Raw genomic sequence first — 13,814 nt, forward strand, 5'->3', positions numbered from 1 at the left:
TTTGTTGACGAGCCAGGGAGCATTCACATAGGCTAGACTGGTCCACATCAGTTTTTAGCAAGTTCACGGTCCACAGTCATTTGGAGCATGTTGTAGTCAGGAATTGATGCTTGCTTGTGTCTGACAACCAAGGGGAAACCTGTTGAGACAAATTTAAACTTGGAACAGAAGTTAATACATTTGAAACTTTTAGGCCCATATTAAAATCTATAATCATAGAAATAGCAAATAACAGATATCTATAAAACAGTAAAAATAGACTCATACCTTTGAGTACCAGTAAAAACACAGAAAATCCTGAGCTTGTAACCCAAACAGTATGTAGTCATTGTTTTATTGTTTATTAGTACTATCTTAAATTACTTTGTAGACCCTTAATGTTTCTGAACTTTTGTATCCTCAGACCTTTATATATAATGAGCTAACAAGCTGGCTATAGCTTTGTGGAAGGATCTGGATATTCTTTTTGCTCTTAAACTGATATTATAGCTGGCCTAGTCATTAATACAATCAGAGATCTTAGAAGGATAAATAAATTATACTTTAGTACAGATAAAAGATAAAAATGACAGAGATCAGCCCATATACAGTCATACCCAGGTCTCTATAGCATTGGAGGCAGAAGGATCAGAACAGCAGGCTTTACCAGACCCATAAGGTGATTGGTTTCTGGGGAAGAGGGACATGGAAAAGACTGACCTTATTCTGTCTAGGCAAAAGTGGTGCATCAATTCTCCAACGTCCTACTGTGTGTCCACAGTCTAGACCGGGCCCTGGCAGCCAGTGTTGCACTGGGGATCATCTCACACAGTGGTCAGCATCATTGTTATCCAGGTGGAGACATCGTGGTGTCCCATAGTCTTCTTTGGAGACCTTAGATCACTGTTAGGATCTCAGAGTCTCTGTCTGATATAAGCTTTTTAAACATTATTTTAAATGCCAATTTTTATAGATCTCTGAAGTATTTAGGGCTGTCCAGGTATCTCTGATTAGACAGACTTTATTATTAAAAATTACTTGTTTTAAGCTTTAAAACATATATAGGGGAGTAAATAAGGCTTATCCCTGTACTTATATCAGTACTTTGAGGATGACTGATTATTAACTTGTATTTTTCACAGTCCAGAACTATATACCATATTTTTGTCAGATTGAACCTTTAATTATTTTAGCAAAGACAATGAGGCTAAAATCTAAATATTAACAATATGAAACATTTTATAAGCATTTATGTTTTATAACCTACGTTATTATAGTTGACACTTTTGGTGACTATTACCTGGCATTGGTGGTTTTCTTTGTAGCTGTTCCCCCCTACACACTTTGGGAGTCTAATTCCAGCTATTCCCGGTGGTAGCTGACATTCTTGTATATCAATAAAGAAGAGCATAAAACAGTTTTAACATTATCTATATCAAAAAGACATCCAAATTTTTGAGAACCTGAATCTAATGACCAGAGCACAGAGAAAAATTACAAGTATAAAACTTATAATTACTAAAGACTAATTTTTTAACAAAATAAGCATATGTAATTTTTAAAGAAATAACCATGACCCTTTAACAAGACAAACAAAGCTTTTTAAAATCGGAATCAACCATTAAACATTTAGGTGCAAGAAATTATAGCAAATATCTTTTGGCCCTTTATAATTTTAAGTCCGGCTCTATTTTTTTAATTTTTATTTTTTATTGGTTTAGCCAGACTTTTTTTTTATTTTTTAATTTATTTATTTATTAAGGATTTCTGCCTCGTCCCCACAACCGCTTCCCATTTCCCTCCCCCTCCCCCGATTAAGTTCCCCTCCCTCATCTGCTCGAAGAGCAATCAGGGTTCCCTGACCTGTGGGAAGCCCAAGGACTGCCCACCTCTATCCAGGTCTCGTAAGGTGTGCATTCAAACTGCCTAGGCTCCCACAAAGCCAGTACGTGCAGTAGGATCAAAAACCCACTGCAATTGTTCTTGAATTCTCAGTATTCCTCATTGTCTGCTATGTTCAGCTAGTTCGGATTTATCCAATGCTTTTTCAGACCTAGGCCAGCTGGCCTTGGTGAGATCCCAATAGAACATCCCCTTGTCTTAGTGTGTGGGTGCACCCCTCGTGGTCCTGAGTTCCTTGCTCATGCTCCGTCTCCTTCTGCTCCTGATTTGGACCTTGAGATTTCTGTCCGGTGCTCCCGTGTGGGTCTCTGTCTCTGTCTCCTTTCATCGCCTGATGAAGGTTAATATTCCTGAGGATGCCTATGTGTTTGTCTTTGGATTCACCTTATTTAGCTTCTCTAGGAACATGAATTATAAGCTCAATGTCCTTTATTTATGGCTAGAAACCAAATATGAGTGAGTACATCCCATGTTCCTCTTTTTGGGTCTGGCTTACCTCACTCAGGATAGTGTTTTCTATTTCCATCCATTTGTGTGCAAAATTCAAGAAGTCCTTGTTTTTTACTGCTGAGTAATACTCTAATATGTATATATTCCATACTTTCTTCATCCATTCTTCCGTTGAAGGGCATCTAGGTTGTTTCCAGGTTCTGGCTATTACAAACAATGCTGCCATGAACATAGTTGAGCATATACTTTTGTTGTATGATAGGGCCTCTCTTGGGTATATTCCCAAGAGTGGTATTGCTGGATCCAGGGGTAGGTTGATCCCGAATTTCCTGAGAAACCGAAACACTGCTTTCCAGAGTGGTTGCACAAGTTTGCATTCCCACCAGCAATGGGTGAGTGTACCCCTTTCTCCACAACCTCTCCAGCAAAGGCTATCATTGGTGTTTTTTATTTTAGCCATTCTGACAGGTGTAAGGTGGTATCTTAAAGTTGTCTTGATTTGCATTTCCCTGATTGCTAAGGAAGTTGAGCATGACCTTAAGTGTCTTTTGGCCATTTGAAGTTCTTCTGTTGAGAATTCTCTGTTCAGCTCAGTGCCCCATTTTATAATTGGGTTGATTAGCCTTTTACGGTCTAGTTTCTTGAGTTCTTTATATATTTTGGAGATCAAACCTTTGTCAGTTGCAGGGTTGGTGAAGATCTTCTCCCAGTCAGTGGGTTGTCTTTTTGTCTTAGTGACAGTGTCCTTTGCTTTACAGAAGCTTCTCAGCCTCAGGAAGTCCCATTTATTCAATGACGCCCTTAGTGTCTGTGCTGCTGGGGTTATACATAGGAAGTGGTCTCCTGTGCCCATGTGCTGTAGAGTACTTCCCATTTTCTCTTCTATCAGGTTCAGTGTGTTCGGACTGATATTGAGGTCTTTAATCCATTTGGATTTGAGTTTTGTGCATGGTGATAGATATGGATCTATTTTCATTCTTCTACAGATTGACATCCAGTTTTGCCAGCACCATTTGTTGAAGATGCTCTCTTTTTTCCATTGTATACTTTTAGCGCCTTTATCGAAGATCAGGTGTTCATAGGTTTGTGGGTTAATGTCAGGGTCTTCTATTCGATTCCATTGGTCGACTTCTCTGTTTTTATGCCAATACCAAGCTGTTTTCAATACTGTAGCTCTGTAATAGAGTTTGAAGTCAGGGATGGTAATGCCTCCAGACAATCCTTTATTGTATAAGATTGTTTTGGCTATCCTGGGTTTTTTGTTTTTCCATATAAAGTTGATTATTGTCTTCTCCAGATCTGTGAAGAATTTTGATGGGATTTTGATGGGGATTGCATTGAATCTATAGATTGCTTTTGGTAGAATTGCCATTTTTACTATGTTGATCCTCCCAATCCAAGAGCAAGGGAGGTCTTTCCATTTTCTGGTGTCTTCTTCAATTTCTTTCTTCAAAGACTTATAGTTCTTGTCAAGTAGATCTTTCACTTCCTTGGTCAGGGTTACCCCAAGGTATTTTATGCTATTTGTGGCTATCGTGAAAGGTGATGCTTCTCTGATTTCCCTCTCTTCTTCCTTATCCTTAGTGTATAGGAAGGCAACTGATTTTTTGGAGTTGATCTTGTATCCTGCCACATTACTAAAGCTGTTTATCAGCTGTAGGAGTTCTTTGGTAGAATCTTTGGGGTCGCTTATGTACACTATCATATCATCTGCAAATAACGAAAGCTTAACTTCTTCCTTTCCAATACGAATCCCCTTGATCTCCTTATGTTGTCTTATTGCTATTGCTAGAATTTCAAGCACTATATTGAAGAGGTATGGCGAGAGTGGACATCCTTGTCGTGTTCCTGATTTTAGTGGGATGGCTTTGAGTTTTTCTCCGTTTAATTTAATGTTAGCTGTTGGCTTGTTGTAAATAGCTTTTATTATATTTAGGTAGGACCCTTGTATCCCTATTCTCTCCAAGACCTTTATCATAAAGGAGTGTTGAATTTTGTCGAATGCTTTTTCAGCATCTAGTGAAATGATCATGTGGTTTTTTTCTTTCAGTTTATTTATATGGTGGATTACATTGATAGATTTGCGTATGTTGAACCAGCCCTGCATCTCTGGGATGAAGCCTACTTGATCATAATGGATAATTTTTCTTATGTGTTCTTGGATTCGGTTTGCCAGTATTTTATTGAAAATTTTTGCGTCGATGTTCATGAGTGAGATCAGTCTGTAATTCTCTTTCTTGGTTGGGTCTTTTTGTGGTTTTGGTATCAGGGTAACTGTAGCTTCATAAAAGGAATTTAGCAATGACTCTTCTGATTCTATATTGTGAAATACATTAAGGAGTATAGGTATTAGTTCTTCTTGGAAGTTCTGGTAGAATTCTGCATTGAAACCATCTGGTCCTGGGCTTTTTTTTGAAGGGAGATTTTTGATAACCATTTCTAATTCTTTGCGAGAGACCGGTCTATTTAGATCATTCACCTGGTCTTGGTTTAGCTTTGGTATATGATACTTATTTAAAAAAATGTCCATTTCTTTTGTATTTTCCAGTTTTGTGGCATACAGGCTTTTGTAGTAAGATCTAATGATTCTCTGAATTTCCTCTGTGTCTGTGGTTATGTCCCCCTTTTCATTTCTGATCTTATTTATTTGCGTGTTCTCTCTCTGTCGTTTAATTAGTTTGGATAGGGGTTTGTCGATCTTGTTGATTTTCTCCAAGAACCAGCTTTTTGTTTCATTGATTCTTTGGACTGTTTTCTGTGTTTCTATTTTGTTGATTTCAGCCCTCAGTTTTATTATTTCCAGTCTTCTACTTCTCCTGGGCGCGTCTGCTTCTTTTTTTCTAGAGCTTTCAGGTGAGTTTTTAAGTCCCCAATGTATGCATTCTCCGTTTTCTTTAAGTGGGCACTTAGTGCTATGAACTTTCCTCTTAGCACTGCTTTCATTGTGTCCCATAGGTTTGAGTATGTTGTCTCTTTATTTTCATTAAATTCAAGGAAGACTTTAATTTCTTTCTTGATTTCTTCCTTGACCCAGGTGTGGTTCAGTAGTTGACTGTTCAGTTTCCATGAGTTTGTCGGTTTTTTGGGGGCAGCGTGGTTGTTGCCTTCTAACTTTAATCCGTGATGATCTGATAAGACACAGGTGGACACTGATATTTTTTTGTATCTGTGGAGGTTTCCTTTGTTTCCGAGTATGTGGTCAATTTTTGAGAAGGTTCCATGAGCTGCAGAGAAGAAGGTATATTCTTTCCTATTTGGGTGGAATGTTCTATAGATGTCTGTTAAGTCCATTTGCTTCATTACCTCCAATAATTCTCTTAATTCTCTATTAGGTTTCTGTCTGATTGACCTGTCCCTTGGAGAGAGAGGTGTGTTGAAGTCTCCTACTACTAGTGTGTGTGGTTTGATGTCTGCCTTGAGTTCTAGTAATATTTCTTTTACATAAGTAGGTGCTTTTATATTGGGGGCGTATATATATGCAGGATTGAGACGTAGCCAGACATTTTTTAGCCAAACATTTTTATTATTATTATTTTAGTCTTTCGTCTTTTTGTTTTTTGGACAATATAAAAACCTCTATTAAAAACCTTTTTAGACAATGTGTAAAGTTTTATCAAAGTCTTTTTTGTGATTTTATTTAGCAGAACATTGCATAAAACAAAAGCAGAAATATGCACCTCAATTAAAGGTGATAAGTATCTGTAACCCATATTTTTTCCTGTGGAAACAAAAACACTTTTAAATATAATGTATCTTTTTTTTTTTGAGACAGGATTTCTCTGTAGCTTTGGAGCCTGTCCTGGAACTAGCTCTGTAGACCAGGCTGGTCTCGAACTCACAGGGATCCGCCTGCCTCTGCCTCCCGAGTGCTGGGATTAAAGGCGTGCGCCACCACCGCCCGGCTTATAATGTATCTTTTGAATTTACTTTAAAATCAACATTTTTAAAGTTACAGGTTGGTATAATTGAAATCTTATAAGCAGTATCAGGACAGGAAAGGGTTAAGATGGGAAACTGCTGGCCAGCAGAAGAGACCTTGAATGTTATCATACTGAAGAACTTGGCTCAGAAAAGAAAAGAGGCGGCAGCAGCAGTGGGCACAGTGAGTGTCCTTGGCTGTCAATGTTTTTTTAAAAAAGTTTTTTGTTAACTTTTTTTGACCATGATCTCAGATTTTTTGTTTTACGTTTGCATAGTTTCTTAATTGCAAGTGGTCAATTTCCTGTCACCTGTGTGCAGGTCCCTCTCTCCTGCCTAAGGCAAAGACCCTCGGGATACAGAGAGAGAACAAGGGAGAAGGGGCTGCCCTGTTCTGCTGCAGCCAGCCTCTCTCAGTCACTAGCTCCACCGCCTGCCTTCTGAAGAGGCATTCCTCTGCCCTCAGCTGGGTGCATGATTTTGCCACCTGCTCCATCTCAGGTGTCCTTGCTCCCTGGCCTCGAAGCCCCCCAGCCCCCACCCAGATCCTCTGTCATATTGCATTTCCCGCAGTCTCCGGGCTTAGCTCTCAGCACCCAGACAGTGTATTCTCTGCCATCAGACCTGGCTCAGGGCTAGGGATACAGACCCTAGATGGTCTGCTGTCAAGTCATCTGCATTTTACATTTTTGTCTTATTTTTTTTTCAGTCCTCGTCAGTCCAGTCTTAAACATAATAAACAAAGAGACAGCAGTTTTCTGGAACTCCAGGGGATCACCACGCACCCGATGTAGTGGCCCCAAAAACATTCCAAGTCACAGGCATGTACTCCCTACCCTCTCTATGGCCAGTTCCCTTTGGGCACTCTCCAAGATTTTGCCTCTCTCCTCTCCATTCCTAACATAGGAGAATTCCTATCCCTGTCTAAAAATAACCTGGGGCCAGCAAGTCCTCTGTCTGGAAATGACCTGGGGCCAGAAAGGCCCCTGTCTGGAAATGACCCGGGACTGAGAGAATTCCAATCCCTGTCTACTGACCTGGGAGCAACTCCCTGTCTAAAAATGACCCAGGGCCAAGAAGGCCCCTGTCAGGAAATGACCCAGGGCCAGAAAGGCCCCTGTCTGGAAACACCTGTCAATATCAAAATCCCAAATTGGTTGACCAGTACAAAACCAAAGCAGCCATAGTCAGACAGACAAGACAAAATGACAGAGACAGAGAAAAGAGACAAAAGATCAAGAGTGCTCTCTCACGGGTAGATGCTAATAAACCTCCAGACTTCCATCATCCTGGTGGAATCTCTGGGGTTCCCAGCCAACGCACCATATGTTGTGCCCAGATTATGACCCCCAGGGAGAGTCCACCAGAGAGGACTGTAATAAGCAAGGTTTAATCAGCATAATACAAACATGTTTGGAACCCCTGTCTACTAACCCCATTATGTGAGGCAGAGAGAGGAGTTGTATCTCCTCTGTGGGGTAAGCTTTTAAAGGCATAACTACAAAGAGAATCTTTGAAGCTGCTTTGGCACGGGTGCAAGGACTTTTGCTCCCTCCCATTTTGCTAAGTCAGCCTTTTTTTTTCTTTTTCTTAGAACAAGGCACTATTCCTGAGTTAGGCCATCTTCATCAGCTTGTACCAGGTGGCTGGCTGGGCTGAACTAAGTGACCTTGTGCTCAGAATCAGAATCTCCCGGGTGGGAGAGGGGAAGGCCACTATCTTCCTGGGAAAACATTCTGCTAGGAAATTTCTTCTCACCTCTTTGAGAATAAGGGGTTAGGGACCTACAATAGATATATAGTGTTAAAACGTCCCCATGAGCTGATGGTGACTCATTTTATTTAATGCCATTTCATGGCAAAATAAAGCTCTGTTAGTCCTTCACCTGCACCAATTCTTCTTTCCTTGCCAGTCCATAGCAATATTGTCTAGTACAAATACAAGTCACATTCAGAATTTAAATACTTAAAACATATCTAAAATGTAAAGCTAGCTAGGGGAAATTAATTTTAATATTTTAGCTCACTCAACAAATACTATCTTTCCAACTATAGATTTATAACTAATATTATTATTAATGTGACTATTTTAATATTTTGCCTATTTTTTCTAAGTCTTCAAAGCTGTCAATATGTCAGCTTGAGATAAGACAAGATACTCAGATATATACAGTTTATTGTTTACAGAGACAACAAAAATGGACTAGTGCTATAAGCTCCCGGGTCCTTTTGTCTCAACGGATGATGCTGAAATCAAAGGGTTCAGATGACATGTAAGATGATGGATCCCCTATTGTGGAACTGTCAATGCTATATTGTAGCTGAGCAGGCCTATGGCCTATACTGGACCCCAGAAGCAGAAAGCCCTCCTCCACCCACCGAGAATGAGGAAGGCAGAGGAGACACTGCATTAGAGTCACCTCCGCCAAGGTAAGGATATGAGTAAAGAGTCTTGTAGCCACCTCTACGAGTCACTTCATGTGTTCTGGAAAAGTCACATGTCTGGGTCCATAGCCCTGCTGTGGCCAGGCTCTGAGCTGAGGTCCATGGCTCCTGTTGCCACTGAGGGCTATTCAGAGGCCTGCGGTCTGGACAGATACCTGGAACTATGTTGGTTTTAGAGGGTCAGGGTGCCACCACTGGACCATATAGAAACTGGATGGCCCCTGCCACCACCTGGGGTCATGGTGCTCTGGTCCTGAACTGTGGCTGTGGGCCATGTCTGGGACCATGGCCCTACCTCAACCAGGGTCTGTGTCAATGTCCATGGCTCCGTTTACCACTAAAGGCTGAGCATATGCCCAGGATCTGGTCTGCCACCTAGGGATGTGCTGACGCTTGGGGGCATGGTGCCACTGGGGCCATGATAATCTGGGTAATCTGGCAATGCCAAAGAGGGCCACAATGACATTCATGCCCAAGCTGTTGCCAAAGACCATGTCTGGGCCCATGGTCCTACTGCAGCCTGAGTCTGTGCTGATGTCCATGGTCCATGTTGCCACCGAAGGCCAAACTGATGCCCAGGATCTGGGCCTCCACTTCTTGGTGCCTGAGAGCCATACTGCTGCCAAGCCAGAGTGACATGCACTGCCACCCAGGGCCGGTGTATTGTACAGGCATGAGCTATAGCCAGGGCCATGTCTGGGTCCATGACCCTGCCACAGCCTGGGTCCGTGCTAATGCCCGAGGCTCCTCTTGCAATCGCAGGCAGTGTGATGCGCAGGATCTGGGACCATGTGGGGATTCGAGGACCAGAGGGCTGTTGGGTCCACGCTAATCTAAGTGACCTGCCTGCCACTGGGGCCATGGTGACATCTGGGCCTGGGCTGCTGCCAAGGACCATGTCTGGGTCCATAGTCCAGTCACAGCTAGGGTCTATATTGATGTCCATGGCCTATAGTGCCAATTATGGCCACAAAGACATCGGTGGCCTGGGCTGCCACCTAGGGCCAGGTTAGTGTCTGAGGACTGAACCTCTGCCAGGGCCATGCAAATCCGAGTAGCCTGTGTTGCCACCAGGGGCCACAGTGTCATCCAGGCCTGGACTGCTGCAAGGGGCCATGTCTGGGTCTATGGACCCACCACAATAGTTGTCTGTGTTGATGTCCTGGCTTCTGTTACCACTGAAAGCAGTGAGGATAGGGCTGCACAGAGTTAGCTCAACCCCTCACTGACTGCAGCACTATGGAGAACTGGCCCTACCCCTCACCAATTGCAGCACTTGGGAGAGTAGGCCCTGCACCCCCACAGGGCAGCACAGTGTAACAGTCCCTGCTGACATGGGTGCAGATTAGCTGGCCAAAAAGACACGAGAGTGGGAGAACTAGCCCCTTGCCCCTTGCCACCTACTGCAGGTGGGAAAAGCTGGTCCTGGGTTTATGAGAGTGGGAGAACTGATCCTGCCTCTCACCAGCTACAGCACCCAAGAGAGTGGGCCCTGCACCTAGCCCAGGCAGCATAATAGAGCTGACCCTATTGATGGGGGTGCAGGTAATCTGACGCCTCAAACTCGCATGGGAGATCTGGCCCCACCCTTCATCTGGTGGATTGGGAAAAGGAGAGATGACCTCTCTCCCACCACCCTTTGCTGCCTGTGCCTGGTGATAGAGCTGGCCCTGAGGTCATGAGAGTGACAGAACTGCCCCCCATTGGCAGCAGCACTCAGTAGAATGGACCCTGCACCTTGCATGTGCAGCACAACAGAGCTGACCCTGTTGGGGGGGGGCGGGGGACTGGTCCCGGGGTCATGAGAGCAGGATTGACCCTGCCCCCCTTTCTGCCATGTGGTGACAAAGGTAGAAAAAAGCTCTCCCTCCCTTCACCCCTTGCCACCTGTGGCAGGTGAGAGAGCTGGCCCCAAAGCCACCAGAGTGGGAGAGCTGGTCCTGCCCTGCACTGGCTGCAGCACGAGAAAGAGGGCACAGCACCTCACCTGGGAAACACACTAGAGCTGACCCTGTTGATTAGCAGGTAAGTAGGGCCTGTGGGTGTGAGAGCAGGAGAGCAACTCCCTCCCTCAAATGCCATGGGGTGGAAAAGGCAAGGGAAATGTGCCTTCCTCCTCCCTGCTCACTGCCACGTGACAGATAGGAAAGCTGGTTTCGGGGACATGAGAATGAAAACGGAGGAGCTGGTCCTGCCACTCATCAAGTGCAGTAATCTTTAGAGTAGGTCCTACACTTCACCTGGGTAAGAGTAGAGCTGGACCTGAGGGTGTGAGTGCAGAACTGGCCCCACACCCTTCTGTCTGCTACATTGGGTGAGCTAGCCAGGACGGTGCTGAAGAGCTCACCTGGGTGGTGATGATGAGGGAGAGTTCGCAGGTTGATCAACCCAGCTACCACCCAGGCCCAGAACCAGGGCTATGAAGTAGCCCACCCCAGCATCCACCTCATCTGTGATCTGCTGGAGCTTGTGAAGGGGACAGACCTCAGATCCAAAGCTACAGGACTTCCACGACACAGCACAACAACAGGATATCCAAGAGGAGCCCCAGTGAGAGCTCATTATCAGTGGTGCAGCAGAGACCAGAGGCCTCAAACCAGCCCCATGACTCACTGCAATGAACACCTGCAAGTAAAGGTGTATGGACAAAAGGGTATGTGATTCAGAGGGCCACACAACAGCTTCCATGAGTTTTAATTTGTTTGTTTTGTTTTTACTTTTAAATTTTGTTTTTGGGGGTGGAAGAGTGGATGGGGAAATGAGTGGGATCACATGCATGATGCAAAATCCACAAAGTATGAATATCAATAAAATGTTTGTTTTTTTAAAAAAAATTCTAGGGTTATTAAGGAAGTCTTCATGGGCATTACAGGAATTTAGCTTTTGCTAATCTTTTTTTTTAACGTAAGTATTTAATTAGTCCTTTAGAAAACTTCCCGATTAGTAAAGGTAGGCTTATTTTGACAGCCTTAAACATTGGTCACTGTTTAAACAAGACACCCTAAAACAAACAAACAAAAGCAATCACGAAATAGTTCATAGTCATTTACAAGAGGATGGTGCACACGTGGACACAGAGGTAGAGATTCACTTTTACAATGTTTCACTAATGCACAGATACCAAATTCAAGGCACAAAATAGCTTGCTTTACAAAAAATACTGTAAAAATGCCATTTGCTGTTCTACAATGTGAATCGACCTTTCAAAGGAACCTGTAATACAATGGGATCGTTACAGCCATCCACAGCACTCCACACGAGATCTGCTCCCCACACTAATCAGAGTTGGCACAAACATGGGGACTTTTTAATGCAGAAATTCCCATTTTCCAAAACTGTCCTTAGAGCTGCTGTGTTCTGTAGACAAGGTCCCCTCCCCCAAATGCGACTCCACAGCTCCCTGAGGAAAGGGCCCTTTATGCAGCGAAATTCACAGGAAGAAAATGGACAGTCGTTTCAATGAACCAGGTCTCTAAACAGAGATCGAATTTAAAACTCACCTAATATCTTAGTTATCGTAAGTGTGTGTGAGAGAGAGAGACCCTCTGGCCTTCGCTGTGACATTCAGACTGCACTGATCTCAAACTGACATCAAAAACTCCTCTTAACAAGAGCTAAACCCACAGACGCCATGAGAAGCCACCCACCCTTGCATGAGTAGAACCCAGAACACACAACAAAATGTGGCAGTGCCAGTCCTTGAACGCACAAGGGCGCCAGCTGGCTAGACTTTCACAATGATGAATGAAGGAATGAATGGGTTCTGTGGGAATTCGGAAGGACCATACACAGGAAACACACTGGAGTCATCATTTCTAGACTTCCTTGTTCATTACAAAAATAATGATGTCACACAGTGCTTGTCTAAATACTGGACTCATTTTTGGGGCCTTGTCTAAAAAAGTCCCCATTGGCAGAAACCCAAGCTCACATTTTTCCAGCACTCTAGTCAGTTAATTTACATTTTATTATTTTTTAAAAAGTTGATTAGAAAAAAAAAAGTTGACACGGGGTTAGAATCCAGAGACCGTCAGCACTGCTGATGTGCACAGACCGGACCATCCTGACCGACATGGCACTCCGTACAAAGCAGTCTTAGATTCCATTTTTTGCTTCATTATTGTTTGTGGCTTGTTTCCTTTGCGCGATGAAGGGGTACATACACTTGTCAGCTCCTAGAAATCGGTACATGCACACGACTGCTTCGAAAGGAAGGATGCTCTTCATGAAGGTCACGATGTACATGAGGCGCGGGGTGCAGATCATGGGCTGGTCGGTAAGGATGGCCCGCATGGCCTGCTTCACACAGTAGTCGGGCTTCAGAGGGGGCAGGAAGGGCTCGATCTCTTTTCTGATTCGGCAGCCTCTGAACATGCCCGTGTCTACAAGGTAAGGGCAGACCAAAGTTGTTTTAATTCCATCCTTTTCAGCAGCCTTTAGCTCATGGCTCAGAGATTCGTGAAAACCCACAACTCCAAATTTACTGGCACAGTAATCCTCAACTCCAGCAGTGCTGAACAACACCAAGGAGCTCGCGACCGTCACAATGTGGCCATGATTAATCTTCAGCATCGTCGGAAGAAAGGCCTTAGTGGTCCAGAAGTGTGCATGGCAGTTGACCATCATGGTTCTCTCGATGAGCTCATCAGGGCATTCCAGGAGGTGATGTCCAGAAACCACACCGGCATTATTGACCAGGATCGAGACCTCACCGACCTCCTTGCGGACCCTTTCAGCTGTTAGGTAGACATTCTCCCTCTTTCCCACGTCACAAGTGTAGGTAAAAACCTGCAAGTTACACGGGGGCAGGATTTCCTCCTCACCATTGCCAGCTTGCAGAGCAGCGGCGTCGGCCGCCTCCAGGTCCCGGTAGATGTGACGAACCATGCCTGCAGTCTCCTCGTTGCTCTGCGTGTTGATGTCCCAGAGAACCAGCTGTGCCCGGCGCCGGGCAAACTCCAGAGCGAAGAGGCGGCACAGGCCGCTGCCCGTGCCCGTGATGAGGCACACCTGGCCGGCCACGCTCTTCTCCTTGGGCCGTACCAGCCAGCGCGCCGCGGCCAGCACGAGCGCCCACAGCACTTTGAAAGTGACCACGAAGAACTGCACCACGATGTTCAT

General features: G+C 44.2%; 1 protein-coding gene across 1 annotated transcript; it reads right to left on the reverse strand.

The window, feature by feature from the left end:
- Window positions 1-11,641: 11,641 nt before the first annotated feature.
- LOC121437178 (retinol dehydrogenase 10-like) lies at window positions 11,642-13,814 on the reverse strand. Its single transcript, XM_041637030.1, has one exon. It carries the CDS (start codon window positions 13,812-13,814, stop codon window positions 12,789-12,791), a length of 1,026 nt encoding a protein of 341 aa, XP_041492964.1. The 3' UTR covers window positions 11,642-12,788.

Source organism: Microtus oregoni, unplaced genomic scaffold (genome assembly GCF_018167655.1).
Source record: "Microtus oregoni isolate MIOR12 unplaced genomic scaffold, Mior012 000050F_ref0000143, whole genome shotgun sequence".
In the NCBI taxonomy this organism is placed as follows: domain Eukaryota; kingdom Metazoa; phylum Chordata; class Mammalia; order Rodentia; family Cricetidae; genus Microtus; species Microtus oregoni.

Coding starts and splice junctions, on each gene's coding strand:
- LOC121437178 (XM_041637030.1), bottom strand. CDS start 13,814: ATGAACATCGTGGTGCAGTTCTTCGTGGTCACTTTCAAAGTGCTGTGG.